The sequence below is a fragment of the Nannospalax galili genome, unplaced genomic scaffold, assembly GCF_000622305.1.
Source record: "Nannospalax galili isolate Female #2095 unplaced genomic scaffold, S.galili_v1.0 scaffold269, whole genome shotgun sequence".
Taxonomy (NCBI): domain Eukaryota; kingdom Metazoa; phylum Chordata; class Mammalia; order Rodentia; family Spalacidae; genus Nannospalax; species Nannospalax galili.
The window spans coordinates 448,535-470,702 of NW_008359530.1; the positions used below are offsets into that span (position 1 = coordinate 448,535).

The 22,168-nt window shown below is 47.6% G+C and overlaps 1 protein-coding gene across 2 annotated transcripts in view; it reads left to right on the plus strand.

Moving 5' to 3' along the window:
- Positions 1 to 22,168, plus strand: part of Tgfa (transforming growth factor alpha) — a 91,065-nt gene that overhangs the window by 31,613 nt on the left and 37,284 nt on the right. The window contains exon 2 of one of the 2 annotated variants that reach the window (XM_008823245.3): positions 6,360 to 6,413. The exons of the other annotated variant lie outside the window; for it this stretch is intronic. Coding sequence (XP_008821467.1) covers positions 6,360 to 6,413 — 54 coding nt within the window. The remainder of the gene's footprint in view (positions 1 to 6,359; positions 6,414 to 22,168) is intronic. 2 annotated transcript variants of the gene reach the window in all.

The window sequence follows — 22,168 nt, forward strand, 5'->3', positions numbered from 1 at the left end:
GCTCTTTCTTTCTTTTCCCTCCTCTTCTTATTAGGTAGGTGTTTAATGAATATCTGATTCATTAACATAGTAAACAGCAACTTTACTAAATTCTCAAAAGCAAGGTCAGTGCCCTGGAAACCAGTGGTCTGCAGCCAAGTGACCCTTGGCCTCAACTAAAGCCCCTTTGTTAAAGTCTTCCTGGGCAGTACCAGGGGAGGGTGGGGATGGGCCACCCTGACTGTCCACTCCTCTAAATTTCAAGGAGTTCTAATAATGGAAGGAACAAACCAGGATGAAGCTGCCAGGGCCATCAGATGCGAGAAGCCATCAGGGACAGTGGTATAGTTTATTTCATTCCATCCTGCAAAGAGATCTTGTCCTTGATTGACAGATGAATGCCAAGGCTCGGCAAGCCAAGAGCATGTCAAAGTCTCTCAGCTACTGAGCAGCGGGCTCAGGATTTAAACCCAGGTCTGACAGCAATGCTCCAGCTGTGCCTCGGCAGACCTGAGTTCAGAACTCAGAGTGGCAAAGGCTGCGGTGGCCCCTCCCTCTGCCATCTCTCTTCCTCTCTGGGCCTAAGGGTTCCCTCATAGATCTAAAAGGATATGGAAAATTCCTATCCTTCCACATAATACCAGCAGGAGATCTGTGATGTCATTACCACAAGGTGCCTTAGACTTGCCAAGGTGGACTTAGCTGCTGATGGGACCCCAGGGCTCAGTAGGAAGGGCAGCCAAGGGTCCCAAGCTCATTGACCTTCATGGGTCATTATGGCCAGATAAATTAGCAAGCCATCAAGTCTGCACTGAAGATGTAGAAATGGAGGTGCCCTGATTTGAGATCTTATCCACAGCCCAATAATTGTAAATGCCATGTAAAATTGGAAAATAAAATAATTCAAGTAGGCACCCCTTATTGAGATGATATACAGGAAGGCAGTATACCAGACCCCCAGTTTCAGGCAGGAGACTCACTCAGAAGGGGTCAAGACATACATATGAAACTAATTTTCTGTTTGGACTTGGGTCCTGTTCCCAAGATCCCTCATAACCTACATATAAATATTCTAAAATTTAAAAATCTTGGGCAGAGGAGATTGCTTGGTTTTCAAAGTGCTTGCTCTACAAGCACAAGGACCTTAGTTCAATCCCCAGAGCCCTAATAAAACGCCAGCTGCATTGGACACTTGTAATCTCAGCACCAGGGAAGCAGAGACAGGCTGCTCTTTGGAACTCAGTGGAGATCCAGGCCAGTCAGAGGCCCTGTCTCAAAACAAGAGGAAAAAGCAGATAGCACCTAATGACATCCAAGGCTGTCCTCTGACCTCCACACACACTCACAACACACACACACATACACGCATCATGTATACATACATACGTGAACACATGCATACATACACACAGAATTTGAAATCTCAAACACTTCTGCTCCCCAGCATCTCAGATATAAGGGACATTCAACCTGTGGTACCTACTTTGCATTTCAAGTGTTGCATGAAATGGTACAAGGCACATAGTGGGCATCACACAGATGTTGCTATTGCTTATCATTAACATGTCAGCCACAATGCCATGCCTGGGCAGCATGAGGCAGGAACAGAAGAGATCCATCAGCTCCCTCCACACCCTTTCTGAGGCCCAGATGTGTCCGCGTCTTCCTGCTTAACCTGTGCATAACCAGGATGTAGCTATTTGGGGGCAGGCATCAGGGCCTCTCTGGTTAGAGGTGGCCACAGACAGATAGTGTTTGTGACAAAAATGTGACTCTCTACCCCCAACCCCTGCCTGGCATCTGGTTTCTTTGCTCTGTGCATCTCCTAACACAGCACTGGCCTTTGCCAGCAAGTTCCAGGCTCTCTCCATGGGTATCAAGTCCCACCTATGCTTGGAAAAGTGCTCCAGAGGTGGGGTGGGTACAGAAAGCCCTCTGCCTCATAGGCCCATGTGCCCAAGGTAACTCACACCCAGGTCTCACCTCACTGTCACCAGAGTTCTCCCAATCCTGTCTGGCCAGTCCCTCTACAAGTTCCTCTGAGCTATGGCTGTTGTCCTCTGGAGCCAATGCACAGCATGAGCGGGAGCAGGGCCAAGTGCAAACTGTCACCTCTTCCAGGAGAGACAGCAAGGCTCTTCCCCAACAGGGGACACCAGTGGCTATTCTGAGCATAGCCTTCCGTGGGCCTGGCTACTGGTGCCTGCTCCCACCAGCTCCCTATTGTCCACACAGCCATACCCTGCTTCTTCCTGGGAAACCTGCTCCCAGAGAAGCCAGTATGTCCACCTGCTGTCAACCTCTTAGATTCAAAGCTATCCATAACATCATACAATTGTGCAGTTTTCTCTGCAGGGAAAATTCTGCAATGTTCACAGACAAAATGTAAGTGTTAGGATGGGTCTGTATTGGTAGGGCCTGGGATCTGGGTCACCCATTTACAGGTGTTTTTGTGCCTGCTGGGAGCCCTGCAGACCTTGTGCTGAGCTGCAGGGTCCCATCCTCTGAGGGACACTCACGTCTTCCTTGGCTCTTCCTGTTCCTCATGGCTCCCCACCCCATCTGATAGAGAGAGGAAAGGGGAAACTGACAGTCCTCTGAGCACTCACATACCCTTCTGGCCCTCTCTAGCCCAACTGCTGTCTCCCACCCACCCTGTACCCCTCTTCACCCAGAAGCTGTTCTTGAACCCAGAGTGTTGGCACCCGAAGGCACTTGCTATGACTATCATCCACCTCCCCAGCCTTCCCTGACACCAGAACATTGCCCAACCTCACCCCTCCCTCTAAAGCCAGGCTTAGGGGTCCAACTACAGAGGTGATGTGGAGCCTTGATATTCCAGGGGAACTCTGAGCCATGCAGTGCAGGAGGCAGGAGCCTGGGAGCAAATACAGGCTGCAACAGGGACCCAGGCAGGATATGCTCGCCTCTTCTAGGGTGGCCAGGGGCCTGAGGATGCACCTCCCAGGCCTGGGCATTATAGCTGAATGTCCCAAAAAGAGTTGATCACCAGGTAACAATCAGTTGAGGACAAAGGGTGGCTATCCCAGGCTGAAGGCACAGTTTGGGTCTCTGTCCAGAATTGTTAGTCTCTGCCAGGAGTGGGCTAGAATGGGAATTCCCTCTCCTAGTGGCATTTTGCACTGGTACATCATAGGTTTGGGGGTGGCTCTACTATGAGCTCCCAGTACATGGGCTAGCTTTGCTTATTACCTTATTTCTATTAGAAGGATCTGTCTGAGCTGGGAAAGGCTTTATTACTAACATAGAAGACAGGCCTGGGTCCCAGCTCTGTGTTGGGGGTGGAGCTTCCCTAAGGGTATCCTGCTGTATGTGGTTTTCCCTTCTACCCACCTCCTGCACTTTTTCTTTTGAAGTCTTCAGGGGGGACTTCCCACTTTGGAGCTATTCAGACAGAAATGGAAATGAAACCCTTGAAGGGGTTCCTGTTCCCGAGGGAAGGAAGCTGGCTGGGTGTTGTGTCCCTAGAGCCTGCCTTCCTATCCACGGGGTTAGTGCCAGACTGCTTTGACACTCAGCCCTGATGGACCCATGACTGCAGCCTGTAGCCAAGCCTGCACCTGGGCTGTATCTTCCTGAGCCACAGTGGTGATGGCAGTAGACAGCATTGTGGTGGCCTCTTGGCTTTCCATGAGCCTTGCATCTGCCAAGGCTACATTTTCCTAGAAGACCTGCACATAGCCAGGCCATGTTGGAGACTACCAACTCCCCGGGGTACATAGATGGGCAGCCCCTTGGGCCTGGCATATGGGGAAACCCAGGGCTTATGGAAAATCTCAGGAGGCAGTGGTTTGGGCCTCTGGAAGATCTCTGGGCCTGGCAAGTGTGTGGCTAAGCCAGGGGCGTCATACTGGGGAGAAACACAGCCACTTGCGTGTCATGACTGGCTGGGGTGTGCTCACTCAACAGTGTCTTGTGCATGGTAGGTGAACAGACTCAAGTCTCAATTTGGCACAGGAGCTTGGGCAAATTTCTGCATAACTCTAAGCCTGTTTCCTGGACATCCCAGGAGCAGGAAGGCTGCAGGGGTAGAGGGGGCTGCATGTGGGGTTATGAAGAGGATGGGGTAAAAACACCTACAGAATTTTGTACAGGTCATGGACCTGAGAAGAGAGGCTGAGCCCCTAGTCTCCCTGGCCTAGAACCCACTGTAGGGGGCACTGGGGAAGTGGTATAAAGCCAGGGCATCAGGGAAGTGTGGATATAAAAGGGAACTATTACTCTCACCTTTCTAGAATCACGAATAAAAACGAAACCTTGTTCATCTGTGGAACATACTGTTTTTATAGACATTAATTAATTCCTGAAATGCCTTTGTGAGTTTAACAGTTGGCAGCTGACAGGTGAGGAGCAGAGGGGAGAAAGAGGCTCTGTGCTCGGTGGGACAGGCCCTAGCTCATGCCCCATCCCCCATCTTTGCTCCAGAGGCTGAGGGACTGGGGGCTACATGCTGGACTTGTTGCTAGTTTGCCCTGGCCAGCAGGGTACAGGCCAGGGAGGTAGCATGAAGATCATTCAGTGGCTGGAGGACAGTTCCTGACAGGCTGGTCACACTCCCTGCCCTGAGGTATGCCAGGCATGTCCCTGTGGGCTGGCCTTAGCTGATTACGGGTCACTGGCTGAGCCCAAAGTGGTTTGTGGCAGTGCCCACAGCATCAGAACGTGACTGTCCCACATCCCCCAAGGCGCGTCCACCAACTTTTTCTGGTTCAGGCAGAAAGGGAACAGTTGGTGTGTGTGTGGCAGACATTCTTTTGAACCATATCTAGGGAACCTATAAGGGTTTGAGGGGCCGTAGGAAGGAGATGGGCTTCTTCAGACAATATGACCCCACTGTCCACAGAGAAATGAAGCTGATCAAGGCCACCATGGAGAGCATGTGGGTCCCAAGCAATGGCAGAGGCACAGACCGAACCTGTCTTGGTTTCCAGAATAGCCTGCCTTGAGACCCAGCTCCCCCTACCCCCCCATGCCCAGAACTGCCTGGGGGCTCTTTCAGCACTTCAGTTAGGGAAGTTAATTCATGCCCCTGGTAGTGGTGAAACCTGGAAGAGTTCCTTTCTTTATAGGAGCTTGCTGCTTTGCTTACAGAAACTTCCACTGTGATTTGAGGGCATGTTTGGGTCATGTGTTGGAACAGGTTGCTTTATGGGTCATCTAGGGACCCTGAGTACGGGTTTGATTCTGTGAAGTTGCTGTCTCAGAACTCTCATGACTATCTTAGAGTCTGTGTCTTGAGAGGGAAGTCAGTGGGACGCTGAGCCTTGGCTCCCAAGTTCTGCCACCGGCCATCACTGGTCTCCCATGTGTGACTCATATACCCCACCATTATCTGTCTCTGATGGAGCCTGGACACACCTGCACACCCCATGACATCTCAGGGAAGAGCATGGGTGCTTGGAATTAGGAGTTGAAAGCTGAGAACTCTCTCCCAGTTTTCAGCACCAAAATGTTAAGAATTAAGAGCTTTAAGCAGAGAGCTCTCTTCCTATAAATGTTAGGATTAGGAATTGTAAGAGTCGCAGATAGAAAAGCAAAGCAACCAACTTCATGCAATCCACTCCAACCTTTATTAGTTAATAAGAAGTAACTACTGACCAGTGGAAGTCTGCAGTAGCCACACTGGCCAAACAGTAGAGAGCTTAAGTACTGTTGTGCATTAGTCACAGGAGTTAGGTAGAGGATCTAGGGCCTGCATTCTTCCCCATAAGGGTCTCAGAAAATCTTGTTTGCAGAACTTTATGGTTGGAGTTTATGAAGGTCCTGAATGGGCTTGTTTGCAAAGCAAGATTTGTTTTATGGTTTAAGGCTAATGGAGGTCTCCCTTCAATGATGACAGGTAGCCACAACCCTGCCCCCAGCCAGGCTCCTCTTACATCCTGGCCCAAGAGGTACAATGCTCCTGGGGTCACTGTCCCCCTTGGATAGGGACAGCCAGTCCCTGGGAACACACCCCCAGCTGCATGTCACCACATTGCTTCAGCTGCTGCCTGAAGGGAAACCCAGCAGTCATACAGGGACCCCTGTGTGCATATGAGGGGCTGCACCCATCCCTTGAGTTCCCTCACACCCAAAAAGAACAGTGACACCCAGCAAACAGAAAACACCATGGCAGATGGGGAGAGATTGTGGCTGGAAGGAAAACACTGATACTTTTGTGTCTTCGTGAACACCTTTCCCCTGGTTTCTGCACCAGGGGCCTCTATTTTCAATGTGCCCTGAGTCTCTCAGAGGAGACAGCTGGGCCCATCGGATGGCCACATCATGAAATTCTGAAGTCTTTGCCTCACAGCCTTTGCCTGAGCTCCAATCCCAAGTCCCTTGCTGAGTAGACACTCATCTCTTTACTTCCCCCACAGGTATCGTGTTGGCTGTGTGTCAGGCTTTGGAGAACAGCACATCTCCCCTGAGCGGTAAGTCTAGCCTCCATGGGTGTGGATGGGGTGCAGGTCCTGCCTCTCACTTGGAGTACTCCTTCCCTGGGACACCTGCCTGTCCCTCAGCCCTGCATCCTCCCTGGGTGCCAAGGAAATGCCACTGGAAAGTCTTCACTGTGGGCCTGAGGGTGCTATGCACATGCCCTCAGGGGGCTGCATTGTTCCCTTCACCGGTGCAGGGGCCCAGTGTGGGCAGGTGGGCTGGGAAATGACGCCTACCGGACCCCAGTGCTTGAGGGGACCCCAGAGCTTTAGGATATCTACACTTTACCAGCTCATGTAATGATCAGATTCCCAAAGCCCCTGTCCACTTCTGCCTGGAGATCTTTGCTTGGTTATTATATATTCTGGTTCATGGTTTGCTATTGGGAGCAGTGGGTTTTTTTCTTTTTCTTTCTTTCTTTCTTTCTTTCTTTCTTTCTTTCTTTCTTCAGGCAGCCAGTTCTCTTTTTAACTTTAAAAAAATATTTATTGAGAATTTCATACATGCATATAAGGTGTTTCAATCAAATCCATGTCCACTCCCTCTCCTCCAACTCCCGCTGTATCTCCCCAACACTTTTTTCTGACAACTTCTTTCTTTCTTTCTTTCTTTCTTTCTTTGGGGATCTTGGCCTATCTTAAAAGTCCTAAATCAGCACTTCTGAGAGTTGGGAGGTGGGAGACAAAGCCCTTACCACCTCAGCCCTCCAGAGACAAGGATGCTGTCACTGTCAGGTTGCTCCCAGCACGTGGTCTTTGTGCCTGTGCAGTAATGATTTGGTAGCTTTCTGGTAATTTTGATTCCTGCTTTTCTGTGCATGTGTGTGGGTGTGCCAGTGTGCATGCACATGAGTATGCATGCATGCTTGTGGCAGCCAGAGGTCAAGTTGGATGTCTTCTTCAGTTGCTCTCCACCTTATTTTTGAGTCAGAATCTCTCTGGAGCACATCTAGGCTGGATCTAGTGCATCTAGGCTGGCTGGCCAGTGAACTGCAGGGATCCTCCTGACTCTGCCTAGCTTCCCATCCCCAGTTCTGGGATTGTCATGCACACCCTGCTGCCTGGCTCTTTCGTGGATAATGAGGATCCACTGAGGTACCAGATACCACAGTAACATGTGCAGCCTGGCTTTGAGAGAACTTGAACGTGGGGCCAACTAAGGGTCACCTCTTGTCCTGATACTTGGCAAAAGCATCTCCAGGCATCACGGGGGCTGAGCTGCTGCCTGTGTTTCCTGCCTCTCCCTGCACCCTTCTAGCATGAGGGCTTTGGGTCTGGGCCAGCTGGGTGGAATGGAGATGGCTAGCTACTGAGTCACTCTCTTGGGACAAGTTGGAATGGTAGCAAATGCTGATGTGGCCATGGGGTTGCACTCTTCCTCCAAGTCTCCCTCTGCTCAGACAGACAGAGCCTGGAGACATCCTGCTTGAGTCCACTCCTCCAGGGCCGTGGCATCACTCCTGCTGAGCCCCTTTGGGGTGTCCTAGACTCTCTTGGCAGACCCAGTCTTTCAGCCAGAAAATAACTGTCCCCACAGTGTCTAGAGCATCGGTTCCCTCCTTTCCTTCTAGACTTTCCCTAGGGAGAATGTGCCAGGCCTCAGCAAGTATCTAGTATCTACCCTGCCTCCTCAGAATGGAGGCTCCTGCTGTGCTGCCTGAGACTCTGTAAGGGGCTGAGTGCTGCCCTCAGTTTGCCCCCATCCCAGGATGAGGAACCAGAAAGGAGATCGCACTGTGTACAGAAAGCCACAAAGTCCCTAAGCTACTTCTATTCTGGGGACAAAAGACTCTGGCTGTTCTCAGGTGGATGGGTGACTTAAACTGTGGGACTGGCTCTCTCTAGTTCTTCTTACTCTTTACTCAATTTGCTCCTGGGACTTAGACAGAAATCCACAGAGGGTGGAGCCAGGAGACAAGTCCAAACAGTAGTGACTGTGTCATTGTCACCTCTCTAAAGGCCAGGGTTAGGTGATTGTGTCAGGCTTGCCTGTTTTCTCTTCACCTCCTTTAAGCGACCCTCCTGGTATGCCTTATCCACTTCATCCCACCCACTCTACCCATCCCCAGGGCAGCTCAAACTAGGGACCAACCAAACTCACCACCCAACACTGGTATAAGAGTGTATATGTGTGCATGTGTGTACGTATTCATGTATGTGCAGGTACATGTGTGCACAGGTACACATACGTATGGCAGCCAAAGGACAACCTCAGGTGTCAATCTTCAGGGATGCTGTTTATCTTTTTTGAGATAAGGTCTCTCATGATCTGGAGGTCACCAATTAGACTGGACTGGTTGACCAGCAAGCCCCAGGGATCCTCCTGTCTCTGACTCCATTTGGAGTACAAGCACTCAACAATAGCCAGCTTTTAACAGGGTTCTGGGCCTTGAACTCAGATCTCATGCTTGCAAAGCAAACACTTTACTGACTGAGCCATCTCCCCAGCCTTCAATTTCCATTTGAATTTACTTTGGTGTTTTCCTAGATTGCTTGCTACTTGTATTTCTTTTCAAGTAAACAGTTTTTGGAAAATGTATTCATTTGTATACTAGGTGACTGAATCTCCCTCCCCCAAATTACTATAGCCTGGGTGTTAGTGGTCTTATATACTAAATTCCAGAACCATCCATTATGTGTGAGGCTAAGGAATTTCAGGACAGTAGCTGGAGAACCTTTTACCCAGGATGCAAATATGTGCACAGCTTTCCACACCGGTGTCCAGAACGAGAAGTGAATAGATCTAAGTTGGGTTTTGATGCATTCCTGGGTGAGCACTGATGCCAGGGACTGTAGCTTTATTCAGAATCATAGAGAGGAAATTGCAGACTTTGTGTGCCAATCAAGGGCGGGATGCGGGCTAGAGGAACACAGGGGTCGTCCCTTGGGGCTTTTTTTATGCATTTGGAAGAAACATCCATGGTGTTGGACCTGACATTTAACCTTGGTCTTTCTTGGTGAGATCTTGCTTTGTTCCTTTCTCTTAGATCCCCAAATATGGAGGGTGGAGAGGCATGGGAAACCGGATTGCATCAGCAAATGTTTCTCATGCATTTACTTTGGGTGGAACGCCGTGGAAGAACATGGGGCCTTGGGCAGGAGGCCAGGATCCTGGTGATGGGGCCCCTAAGTCTTTCCAAGTCCCCTAGCAAGTTATTCTTCAAGTTTCTGCTTAGATCAGTGTCCTCATCTGCAGGCCAGGCTCAGTGGTGGCTTCAGAGTTTCCACATGGTCATCCTGATAGATTGGTGGAGAGGCTTTGGAGAGCTGGTGGGGAGAGATTGAGATTCCAAGGATGCCTTCAGTTTTTTTAGGGAGTACTGTGGTTGATGATCAATTGGTGATGCCTGCCCTGGAGCCTGGAGCCAGGGCAGGGAAATACAATGTGGCCACCATGCAGAGTTGGCCTTCTATATCTACAGGTTCTGCATCTGAGAATTCAAATGACAAATAGGTCAGAAACAGTTGGGAAAAAATTGCAATTATATTAAACATGTACAGACTTTCTTCCCTAGCAATATTTCCTAAACAACACAGTATGGACACTGTATATACATTGTTTTGTGTGTTATAAATAATGCAGAGATTATTTAAAATGCACAGAAGAGGCTGGGAAGATGGCTTAGTGGATAAAGCCCTTGCTATGTAGGCATGAAGACTAGATTTCAGGTCCTTGGAACCCACATAAGCTGGGCAGGCTTGGTGGCCTCTATAATCCCAGCATTTGGGATACAGGTGATCCCTGGAATAAGCTGACTAGCCAAAACATTGAGAGACCCTGCCTCAGTGAATAGAGACCCATTCAGGAAGACACCAGTGTCAACTTTGGGCCAGCATACACACACATACACACACACACACACACACACACACACACACACGCTCAAAAAAGTAAAATGTTCCAAAGGGTGAGTGTAACTTTGGTGTGTAATCTACACCATTTCCCTAAGGCCTTTGAGCATCTGTACATTTCAGTATTCGGGGAGTCCCTCCTGGAAATAACCCCCCAGGGGTACAGAAGGAAGGCTATATTTGATTCTCTTGGAACTTCAAATCTTAAAGATGCTCCTTTATCTTCAGGGCCCAACATTCTGGTTTAATCTTCCAAAGAGTCAGGTATCTCTGCCTAGCCCTCTAAAGAGCCCACTTCATGGGTCACTACACAGCCTAAGAACCTATCACAGGCACATCTGTGATAACATGGACAGCCTCACTGGTTGCTTGGTATGTGATTTAAAAAACAAATTGCCAGAGGAGTGAAATCAATAGTCTGAAGTTTGGGACGGAAACCTTTAGCCTGGTTGGTCATCCATTGATACACAGAGAAACATCACCTGGAAACTGGTGAAGGTGGCAGCACCCAAGCTTAGAACACCTGCCACACCCTCCCCAGGTAGGCGCTCTGACCCATCTTCAAAAGGCACTTTTTAAGGCCCCTTTAAAAGGAACAGAATGCACCTGGTTACAAAGCTGTGGGGTGGCCGATTGCTTCAGCCTCAGCAATGCTGCGTATTCCCAGGCTGCCCAGCTGGCTCTATTCTCATGAGAGTCACTGTAATGACCTAGGGAGTATGTCAAGGGCCCCTCTGGTCACCAGAGAGCCAGGCTCCTTGCCTTCCTCTGCTACCTGGCTTCTCAAGGTGGCTCCCTAGACATCTGAACTCCTGTGTATCTCTCACAAGGGTCTGGGGACATCCAACTGGCATCAGAGCCTGTTTGAGGGTTTGCTTAATCTAGTGTCTGGAAAACTTTTCAAAAATGAACCCAGAAACGTCACAGTGGGGTTTTTAGTGGGGTGTGTCACCACCCTCACTTGCTTGGGGAGACAGTGGTCAGACATAGTGGGAACCTTGCACTACAGTTCATCGAGACAGTGAGTTGGGGCTGGGCCGCACAAGGGAAGGCAGGTCGGATTAGAGGGAAAATCCTTTGAAGGCCTCGCTTGTTTGGAAAGCAGGTACTGTTCACTTCATTTAACAAAAGCCTTTCAGAACTTCAAACTGCTTCCCCATTCCAGTGTCTAGAGTTTTCCCACGTGGAGCTGAAGTCATTCTAAAATTAGAAAGCTCACGTGGTCAATCCAGGTACATGGTTCACCTGTTCCAAATCTGTGTCTATAGCACAAGAGGCTTGCTGTGCCTTAGTCTGGGGATGAAACTGCACACACCTGTGTGTGGTTGCTTAGCGCCTGCTTGAAGCAGAGCAGGATGGAATGAGAGCCTTCCTGCCTACCCAGGGTGTGTCCCTATTGTCATCTACTTCCTCATTTCACCTGCTCTGTGTGTGTATGTGTGTGTGTGTGTGTGTGTGTGTGTGTGGTGTATATGTGTGCACATGTTCATGTGTTTGTGCAGGTGTGTATGCACAGGTGCATATGCTCATGTATCCTTATGCACATTAAGATTAGAGGTTGACATTCAGCATCTTCTTCAATTTCATTCCACCTTATTTTTTTAAATTTATCTGTATATATGTGCCTGCATGTATTTATATGTACCATGTACACGCAGGAGCCGGTAGAGGCCAGAAAAGGTCAGATTCCCCAGAACTGGAATTACAGGTGGTTGTAAGCTATCAGGTGGGGTCTCCCTGTAGCCCCAGCTAATCTGGAACTTGCTGTGCAGACCAAGCTGGCCTTGATCTCACAGAGATCCACCTGCTTTTGCCTCCCAAGTGCTTAGATTAAAGGCGTGTACCACCACACTTAGCAGCAATAAGCACTCTTAACCACTGAGCCATACACCTTATTTTTTGAAACCGAGTCTCATTGAACTAAGAACTTGCTGATTCAGCTCAGTTGGCTGGCCTGCTAGCCCCAGGGGTCCTGTCTCTGATTGCCCAGCTGGGACTGCAGGTCTGCACCAACACACCTGGCTTTTTACATGGATGCTGAGGAGCCAAACTCTTGCCCTCATGCACTTTACTGATTGAGCCATCTCTATAGCCTCTGAGATTTCTCTCCAGCCCCCTCTTAGGCTGTCTCTCCAGTTCCCTCAGAACCATCTCTGCAGCCCCCTCTAAGCTGTCTCTGCAGCCCCATCTTTATTTTTTGCAAAGGAAATTTTGCTAAGTCGGTTGCTTTTTGTACAAAGTCTGTTCAGAGAGTAAACAGAACACCAAACATGGAAATAAAGATTGCTTACCTGACTCCCTGACTGTGGAGAACCCTTACATAACACTTAACTCTCTCCGCACCTCAGTTTCTATCAAAGAAATGAAGGAATGGGATTAAGTCAGTGCCTTTCCAAACTGAGAGTTATAGAATCGCTTTAGTAGGGCATGACCAACATATCAAAAGCATTCATAGAATTGCTCAGAAAAGAGATGTTTGACGTGCAGCCCACTGAAGACAGACATGTCCATCCCATGATGCCCTTGTCTTTGTGATTGCCAGATGCAGATATTAGCATTCTGCATCATTTTATTTGTACGAGGTGTGCTCATGTTGCCCTTTGTAACTTCTTTGTAAAATTCAGGCACTGTGGTGTAAGTGCCATGATATCCATAGTCTTTAGTTGCTGCCTCCTTCACCTGATTTGATAACAGATTGTGTGTGTGTGTGTGTGTGTGTGTGTGTGTGTGTGTGTGTACAGTTCTGCATTTGTGGAGGTCAGAAGACAACCTTGGGTATACAGGGTCTTTTTGCAGTGTTCTGTTTTTTTCCTCTGCCTACACCAGGCTCTCTGGCCCATGAATTTCTAGGGACTCTCTTATCTCCGCCTCCCATTTTCCATGTAGGAGCCTGGCAGATTTTCTTTTAATTTTTAAAATTGCCTGCATGTACGTAAGTGTACCGTGTGTGCGCAATGTTGTGGAGGCCAGGAAAGGGATCCCCTGGAACTGAAGTTACAGATGGCTGTTAGCTGCCATGTGGGTGATTGGAACCGAACCCAGGTCCTCGGCAAGAGCAACCAGTGCTCTTAACTGCTAAGCCATCTCTCCAGCCCCGCAGCAAATTTTTTTGTGTGTGTGCCCATCTTCATCAGGCATTTCCCCAAACCCTCAACTTTCAGAAGTAGCAGCTGACTCCTTCAGCATACATATTTCATTAATTCAAGTGATGTATAATTAAATTATGCAAATCCAATAATGAGTACAACTGACATAAACAGGTTTGAGAACAAACACAGTTACCTCTTGGTAAACATGTAATCTCACTGGTGAAAACAGAAATAGGCTGTCAGCTCAGGAAGCCGCTTCTCTGAGATTTTGCAAACGGAGAGTCCTGATCTCTGGGTGTAAGCAGAGGGACAGGGGGTTGGCATTGAGTTGCCAAGGGCTTGGTTTGGTGGAGATGGGAAGGAGAATGCCATGTTCTTTAAAGGAAGCAAGGCAAGTGATAAAATTTGTGGAATTTCAGAACCTGGGCCCATGGAAGCCTCACTGCTCTGTTGTTTTTAGTGTTTAACATTTATTTCACACACATTGTTGAGAACATGCTGCAAACTAGCCATTGTACCAAGCCCTGGGGATACACATGAGAACTGAGTATGAGCCTTACTGAAGGAGGACATCAGATCAGCCAGGTCTGAGTGATGAATAACGGTTTGGTTTGGTGTTTTAAGATAGTGTCTCGTATAGCCCAGACTGGCCTTGAACTCACTATGTGGCCAACATTGGCCTTAAACTCTTGATCCTTCTACCTCTATCTCCTAAGTGCTGGGGTGACAAGGCTCACGGTGATGACTGTGATATCTCAAGGTGAATCTCAAACACAGACAAAGCCAGGACCAACCATCATGGATTTGCCTGAAAAAGCAGCACTTAACAACCAATGAAGACTTGCTGGTTTTAACCTAAGTTTCCAACTGCATAATTTTCACTCTCTTTATTCAGTTGCATCTTGCTCATCTTGGTGCTGAATTTCCACCTGATTGGTCCCTCTTCCAGACTGTGGCTGTCACCTCTGACATGGCCAGGGGGAGCATCTCTGCCAGGCAATAATCCTGCAAAACACAAAACCTGCTCACCCTCCACCTAGGCAAAAGGGAGGCTGCACAGAAGGAGTTGGCCTCAGAGTTCCATCCAAGGAAGTGCTGGGCAGCCCTAGCAGGTCTGAAGGACACAGGAAAGATTGATCCAGAGGCCACAGGCTAGACATAGGCGATCCAGAGGTTGGTCACAGGCTAGATTATTATTCTGTTTTATGTGAAGAGCATCCTGAGGCTAGCTGTTTTGTCTTTCTGTCTCATCACAGTCTGAAGAGGTTGAATCTGATTGGCTTGACTGAGTAGCAGGGACAGGAGCAGAAGCCTTCAGGGTGACAAGGGGCTAGAGGGCGCCAAGGAAGAAGGCAGGTTTCCATGTCAGACCTGGAGGAGGGGAGCCCAGCATCCCAAATCTCGTTCCAAAGAGCAGATGTTTGGTAAGCAATTTGCTGTCTTCTAGACCCTGATCAAGCTGAGGCATCCAGCAGCTTAGTGCATTAAATGAGTTACCAGGGGCTGGAGAGATGCCTCAGTGTTAAGATCACTGACTGCTCTTGCAGAGGACCCAGGTTCAGTTCCCAGCACCCACATGGTGGCCAACAACCATCTGTAACTCCAGTTCCAGGGGATTCAGTGCTTTCGTCTGGCCTGCATGTACATTGCATACACAGGTGCATTTATATACATGCAGACAAAACACTCATACACATAAAAATACAAATAAATAAATAAATAAATAAAAATTTAAGTCTGCATGAGTAGACAATGTCATTCTGACAGCATTTAAGGGGAGGCTCACGCACCATGGAGCCCCCATCTCGCCTTTTTCCAGCACAGATCAGAAACTGCTCTTTCAGATGTTTTTCAATATTATATTTCATTAAAATTGAATAATAAAATTTCAGACAGGAGGGCTGGTGAGATAGCTCCGGGGTAAAGGCGCCTGCCTCCAGGCCTAACTACCTGAGTTTGATCCCCGGAACTCAATTGTATAAAAGGAAGAACTGACTCTTACAAGTTGCCCTCTGACTTCACACACACACACACACACACACACACACGCACGCACGCATGTACGCACGCACGCATGTACGCACGCACACACACACATACAGAGTAACAGCACGTGCACATGCATACTCACACACACATGCATATCAGATAAATAAATTTAAAATATAATAAAAATAAAAATTAGACTTGCAAAATGTGCGTGTACGTAAATGTGCATGGGCATGGGTTTGCCTGCCTTTTGCAAAGCTGTAGAATCTACGTTCATCCTTCCACTCAACCAAGCCTGGCTCAGTTCCTGTAGTGGACTTTGTTCTAAGGTGTCCAGATTCTTCTCCTGTAGGTGTGTTTACTGGGATCTGGTCACAGGTGCTTCCTGACAGAACCTCCTGTTATCTCCCTCTGAGATGGCCATGTCAGGAGGCTTGTGAAACATGGGTGAACCTGTAGATTCCAAAGTCAGTTGTTGGAGATAAAAGCATAGGCCTGCCCCTCCAACTTTAATGTGCACAGCACCGCATCCCTATCCGTAAGGTGCCTCAGATAGACACAGCAAGGGAAGTTTCTAGGTAGGAGCTGACATGTCATTTCATCCCCAATTTTCATTAACAGGACAGAGAACCAAAATTTCTTATTATTTCACTTTGACTTGTTGAAAATAGTCCAAGCAGAAAAAATATTCACATTTGATATCATGATTCTTAGCATCTAGACCCTTGAAGGTTGTGTCTTGAGCAAGTTACTTAATCACTCTGTGCTTTCAGTTTATATCAATTCAGTTTCCCTCAATATAAAGTGCAGAAAACAACCCACTGCCTAGGGTTGCTGGGGGAGTGAAAGGGATGTTATGCATGGGGCCAGGAGCACAGCAAGTCCTAATCGGTGTTTGCTTATCTGTCTTCTCATTTGGATTTACAAAAAGTAAATGTGAGAGAGTGGCCTGGGTGACATTACGTTTTCAAGTCATGATGGATCTTGATAGGGTAAGTGACAGCCCAGGGCTGAGACACACCCCCATGATGTGGTGCTTACAGAATAGATCCCAGGCAGCCACTCTGCCTACCTGTGTGTGGAATCTGCTACTCAAGTAGGTGCCATGAATTGTACTTTACTTGTAGAATTATGGTACCTGAGGCAGAGCCTCACAGGCTGCCCCATTCAGTAGCTGTTATGAAGATGTAAGATGTTGGATCCTACCAGAACACAGAGATTCAGCAGGAATATAGGGAGAATGGAGAGAGATGTCCTGGGGATGCTGTGCAGAAAGCATGGAGGCCAGAGAAGGGAGGCAGAAAAGGGAAAGAGTAGAGAGTCTCAGCTTCCTGGCAGGTGTTGGGCCCTTGTCACCAGGGCAGGGAGGGAAAAACAGCATAACCACTCAGGCTTCATTCTCAAGCCCTTTTCCATGGCTTCAGACACACATGGCTCCCTCTCACCTATGTGGAGCTCTAGAGAGAGGCTGAGGATCGCAATGGGGAATTTATAACAGTGTATATGGGACACTGGTATTAATGCTATAAGGCTTGGTAGAGAGTTGGAAACAGACTGGGGAGTTGGTTCAGCTGGTAAAGTGTCTGCCCTGTAAAGTTGGATCCCCAGAACCGTCTTAAGAAGCTGGCCATAATTGAGGCACTGAGGAGGTAGAGACAGGATGATCCCTGGCCAGCCAATCAGCAAGCTTAAAGTTCAGTGATATACCCTGTCTCAGAATAAGGTGGAGAACAATTGAGAAACGGCATTCAGCATTGACCTCTGGAGGGGAGGGGGGCAAAGACAGTGAGAGAGAGAGAGAGAGAGAGAGAGAGAGAGAGAGAGAGAGAGAGAGAGAATTAAATGGTTAAATGGAGAATACATATAATTAAAGAACTACGACTACCATGATTAAATTCTTAACTGCCTCAGGACAACATGGAAGAAAATCGTATCTTTTCAGAAAGAGAAAAGGTTCTTTGGCTCCCTAGGGAGGGGATGTCATTGAGCTGAAGAGTTCATTGGCTCAGTTCAGGTTTCCTTCTTTCATTTTTATGACTGAACCTGAAGGCTGACTGCAGTGGGCCATCTGGGCATCAGAGATGGGCAGGGTCAGTCCATCTCTGGGTCCTCAGGGTCTTTTAAGTAGTGCTATGACCTGAAGTAAATGACTCACACTAGAGCTTCGAACACATGGGTGCTGGGAGGGCAGGCCCAGGCTGTCTGCCTGAGGGGGCAGAGGCTGTCCCGCTGGGAGGGCAGGCACGAAAAGCCAGGACAGGGAAGGAAGCGCCCTCCATACCCTTGCACAGTTGGTGGTTGGGATTCTTTTGCACTGCCCTCCCCTCCACTTATCTTGGTAATAAATGAGCGAGAGAAAGAGAGTGAGAGTGAGAGGAAGAGGGAGAGAGAGAGAGAGGAAGAAGAGGAGGAAGGAGGAGGAGGAGGAGGAGGAGGAGGAGGAGGAGGACTGTTTCCTTGTCTTGGTTCTCTTTTCCATAGACTGTCTCCAAACCCTTAGCCTGGAGCCATCACCTGCCATCCTCTTTCCTAGGTTCTATTCATCCTGACACAGGTGTCCCATGACTCTGCTTCCCCACAGTCCATTCCTCAGCTGGTTCCCCAGCCCTGAGGAGCCCAGTGCCTGCACCCTGGAGATCCCAGCTGCACAGGGAACCCATCGTCTCAGGACAGTGAATTGACCCTAGCTGTAGGTTCCAGCCCTCCATCTTTTCCAGACCAGGTGTGTGGTAGGTAAGGCCTGTTCCTAGACGTGGTGACAGCATTCTTGAGCCCTCTCTGAGCCCTCTCTGTGTTCTACTTCCTATGCAGATTAACCAGTTTGCCTGTACACAGCTCCTTAGAAAGTGCTGGAAATTACCCCCAAAATCAGGGTTTTAAAAAATTATTTCAAAGTTATGGGTATGAGTGTTTTACCTGCATGTATTTAATGATCCCATGTGTACAATGCCCAAGGAGGCCAGAAGAGGGTGTGGGAATCCCTTGGAACTGGAATTGTAGATGGTTGTGAGCCACCATCAGGTCCTCTGCAAGAGCACTCAACGTTCTTAGTCACTGAATCATTTCAGCAGCCCCCACTGTAAATCAGTTTTGATTATTAAAACAAAAACAAACAAAAAAACTCTCTCAGCTTTCTGCCATTGGAGGGCTGAGAGCCGGTGCTGAAATAAACTGGTTTGATTTCTTTTTCTTCTCATATCTAATATTTTTCTAGGCAGAGCGATGCAAAAATACCTCACTGTAAATTCATGTAGCGCCATTTCTGAAAGAACAGATCTGTGCACTTGCTAGAAATTGGCCTTGAAAAATAATGGAAAGAATCCCTCAGCCTGGACAGCTAGTGTGCCCCTTCCTGGGGCCTCTTACTGGCCATACTGTCAAGGCCCAGGCTCTTGGTAGTTGAAGTTTGGGGTTAGACAGCAGATGACAGACCACCATGGCCTTCCCGAAAGCTGGTAGTTGTCTCTTACCCTGTACTGTTGCTGCCTGAGCCTCCTTCGTGCGGTTGATTCTAAGTAGAAATTGGCAGAGCTGCCATTTGAAGGGCTGCCATGAGATGCACAGAGGGGCCCTGCCTCTTGCAGGCAGGAGACACTGAGGCAGTACTTCCTGGTCTCAGTGCCTCCCACATGATAAATGTCCTCAGAGCTTTTCGTTGCTTTGTGCAGATATTTAGGTCTGGTATAGACACTGGAGACTGACAAGGAATGCTCTGCACTCTTAAAATGAGCCCTGAAGTAAGTGCGGGGTCTCTGAGGCTTGCTTTATTGTGAATGAGATGGCTTTCCATGTGTGCAGATGCTTGGCAGCATCTCCCCTGCAACACCAACCACAGAACAGCTGCCTGGGAGCACACTCTCTGGGAGCACAACCTCATGGGCACACACTCTGAGAGCACAACTTCAGCTCCTTCTGGCTCCACAGAATCCATGACAAAGAGTCAAGATTTCTCTTCAGGTCTCCCTGCCTGCAAAAGTCTGTGCCAATATCAGGTCTGCGGCTATGGTTAGATTTCTTTGCCTTTATCTGTGTCTTAATTGGTCCATGGGTAGGAAGGATATTGGTGGACTTTCTTTGAGGGGCTGTTGGAGGGGTTCCCATTAGCTCAAAACTTTGTACCCATGGCCTTTGAAATAGGTCCTTTCTCTGTGTTTTCTGCTGAGGACTCGGGTGTCCTGATAGGGGTGTATCGTGGAAGGAGCTATAGGGGTTTGCTTGAACATAAGTACTGATACCCTGACTAGAAAGGAGCTAAATTACCATTTTACAAATTAAATAACACACATACCAGGACACACCCACAACTCCCAAAATGCATACTAAAATATATAGAGCAGGTGCTGCAAAGAGAGCTCCATGGGTAAAGCGCTTGCTGTACAAGTGTGAAGACCTGAGTTTGGATCCCCAGAACACACATAAGCCGCATACAGTAGTGTATGTCTATAATCCCAATTCTCCTTCAATGAGATGGGAGGTAGAGACAGGAGAATCCCTGGAGGCTTGAAGGACAGCTAGCCTAGCACATGCCAGAGACTCTGTCTCAGACAAGGTAGAAGATAAGGATTGACACCCAAGGTTTTCCTCTGACCTCCACACACATTATACTGCATCATCCCTTCTCTCTCTCTCTCTCTCTCTCTCTCTCTCTCTCTCTCTCTCTCTCTGTGTGTGTTTTAATGAAGAGTATCAAGGATGAAAGTTAAAAGATGGTCAGTAGCTTTCCTGAAAATTTCCAATAACCAAATTAAAATACATAGGAAAGGTGAGTTACAATTCAGTGGGATGAAGGTCCACTGTGCAACATGGAAAGAAAGGGTCAAGTATGCAACATTGTGCTTATAATTCACAACACTACTGGGATGGAGAGATGGCTCAATGGTTAAGACTGTTTGCTGCTCTTGCAGAGGACCCAAGTTCAGTTCCCAACACCCACATCAGGTGGCTCACAATCACCTGTAACTCCAGCTCCAGGGGATCTGACAGGTGGATCTCTAAGAGAGAGACATAATGAGTTCTAGGTCAGCTGGGGAAACAGGGAGACCTTGTCTCAAAAAAGATGGAAAATTGTTTTGTCAAATATTATTATAACAGGCGATATATAGCCAAAATGGTTAAAATATTTCAACACTGGCCCAAGAAAAGATACATTCATAAGCCATCATGGAAAGCTCTAGAAGAGTTGACAAGCTGACGTGGGATAAAGTGGCATTTCACATCCATGGGGAAAAAGTGGGCCATGCACAGTGACTCTGAGATGGGAGACTAAAGGTCTGAAAGGAAACAAACTTAGATCTGGAAGCAGTGACATTCTAAAATAATGTTAGCCCACTGGAATATTTCAGAAGTAGAGGCATAAAATTTCTCTAAGAAAATATAAATGAGGGGTTAAGGACCAACTCAGTTGGCAGAGTACTCTCATAGCATGCATGAAACCCTGGGTTCGATCCCCAGCACTACATAAGCCACACGTGGTGGTATACGCCTATAATCCCAGTACTCAGGAGATGGAAGCAGGAGGATCAGAAGTCAGAAGTTCAAGGTCATCTTCTGTTAGATAGTGAGTTTGAGAGCTACTAGGGATGCATGAGACCCTGTCTCAAAAATATTTTATTATATTTATTATATAATTGTGTATTAGGGACTGGGATGTAACTCAGCAGTAGAGTGTTTGCCTGACAAAGTGAAGTCCTGGGTTTGATCCCCAGTCCTAGGGAGAAAAAAAAAAAAGAATGGTTATATGACTCTTTTAAGTTAGTTTGAGCTTGGGGAGAGATGGCACAGTAGTTAAGAACACTGGCTGCTTTTACAGAGGACTTGGCTTCGAGTCCCAGCACACACATGGTGGCTAACAGCTGTCCATAACTTCAGTTCCAGGGGATCCAGCACCTTCGTCTGACCTCTACAGGCATTGTACGACACAGGTGCACTGACCTACATGCAGACAATATACATATACACATAAATTAAAAATAATAAATTCTATAATTATTATAAATAATAATTTTTTAAAGGAGGAACAACCAGAACATTGAAGACAGAAACCATGCAGGAAAACAGATACATGGAAATTACAGTCTTTTCAACACCACCAAAAACAGACACTATAGAAAAAAATCCAATCAATAGTTGTCAGTATTTGAATCCTAAAGAATTCATATCCTTGATATATAAAATGCTCTCCCAAAGCAATGACAAAATCTTGACACACCAGTAAGAGAATGAGTAAATTATTTGAATACGTATCTCATTAAAAAAAAAAAAAACTCTGCAAGGCCAAGAAATGCAGAAAAGATGCCCAGCCTTGCAGTCACCAAAGCAATACAAATTAATGTGAGATTATAAGTGTTGGTACATACAATGGGTAGTATTGGAAATAAACTTCAAGGGTGTGCAAGCTCTGACAATTTATGATAGCCAGTTGATAATGTTTGATCACAAAGCTAGAAGAAAAGCCCTACTCAAGTCGCTGACCCAGAAATCCCACTTGTAAAAATTTATCCCAAGGAAATAAGCATTGGGTGGGTTTTTGTGTCAAGGTCTAGTTGGGGGTCTGGCAAGATGACTCAGTGAGTAAAAGTGCTTGCTGCCAAGCCTGACAACCTGAGTTCAATCCCCAGGACCCACATGGTGGAAGGAAAGAACTGATTCACAAAAGTTGTCCTCTGCCCTCCACATGTGAGCACCATGACACATGTGCACACAACACACACACACACACACACACACACACACAAATTTAAAAAAAGAAAATTCCAAGTGCTGTGCTGACAGTCATGGGTGGGGGGGGTGGGAACTGGAGCCGCCCTGGCATGGAGGACT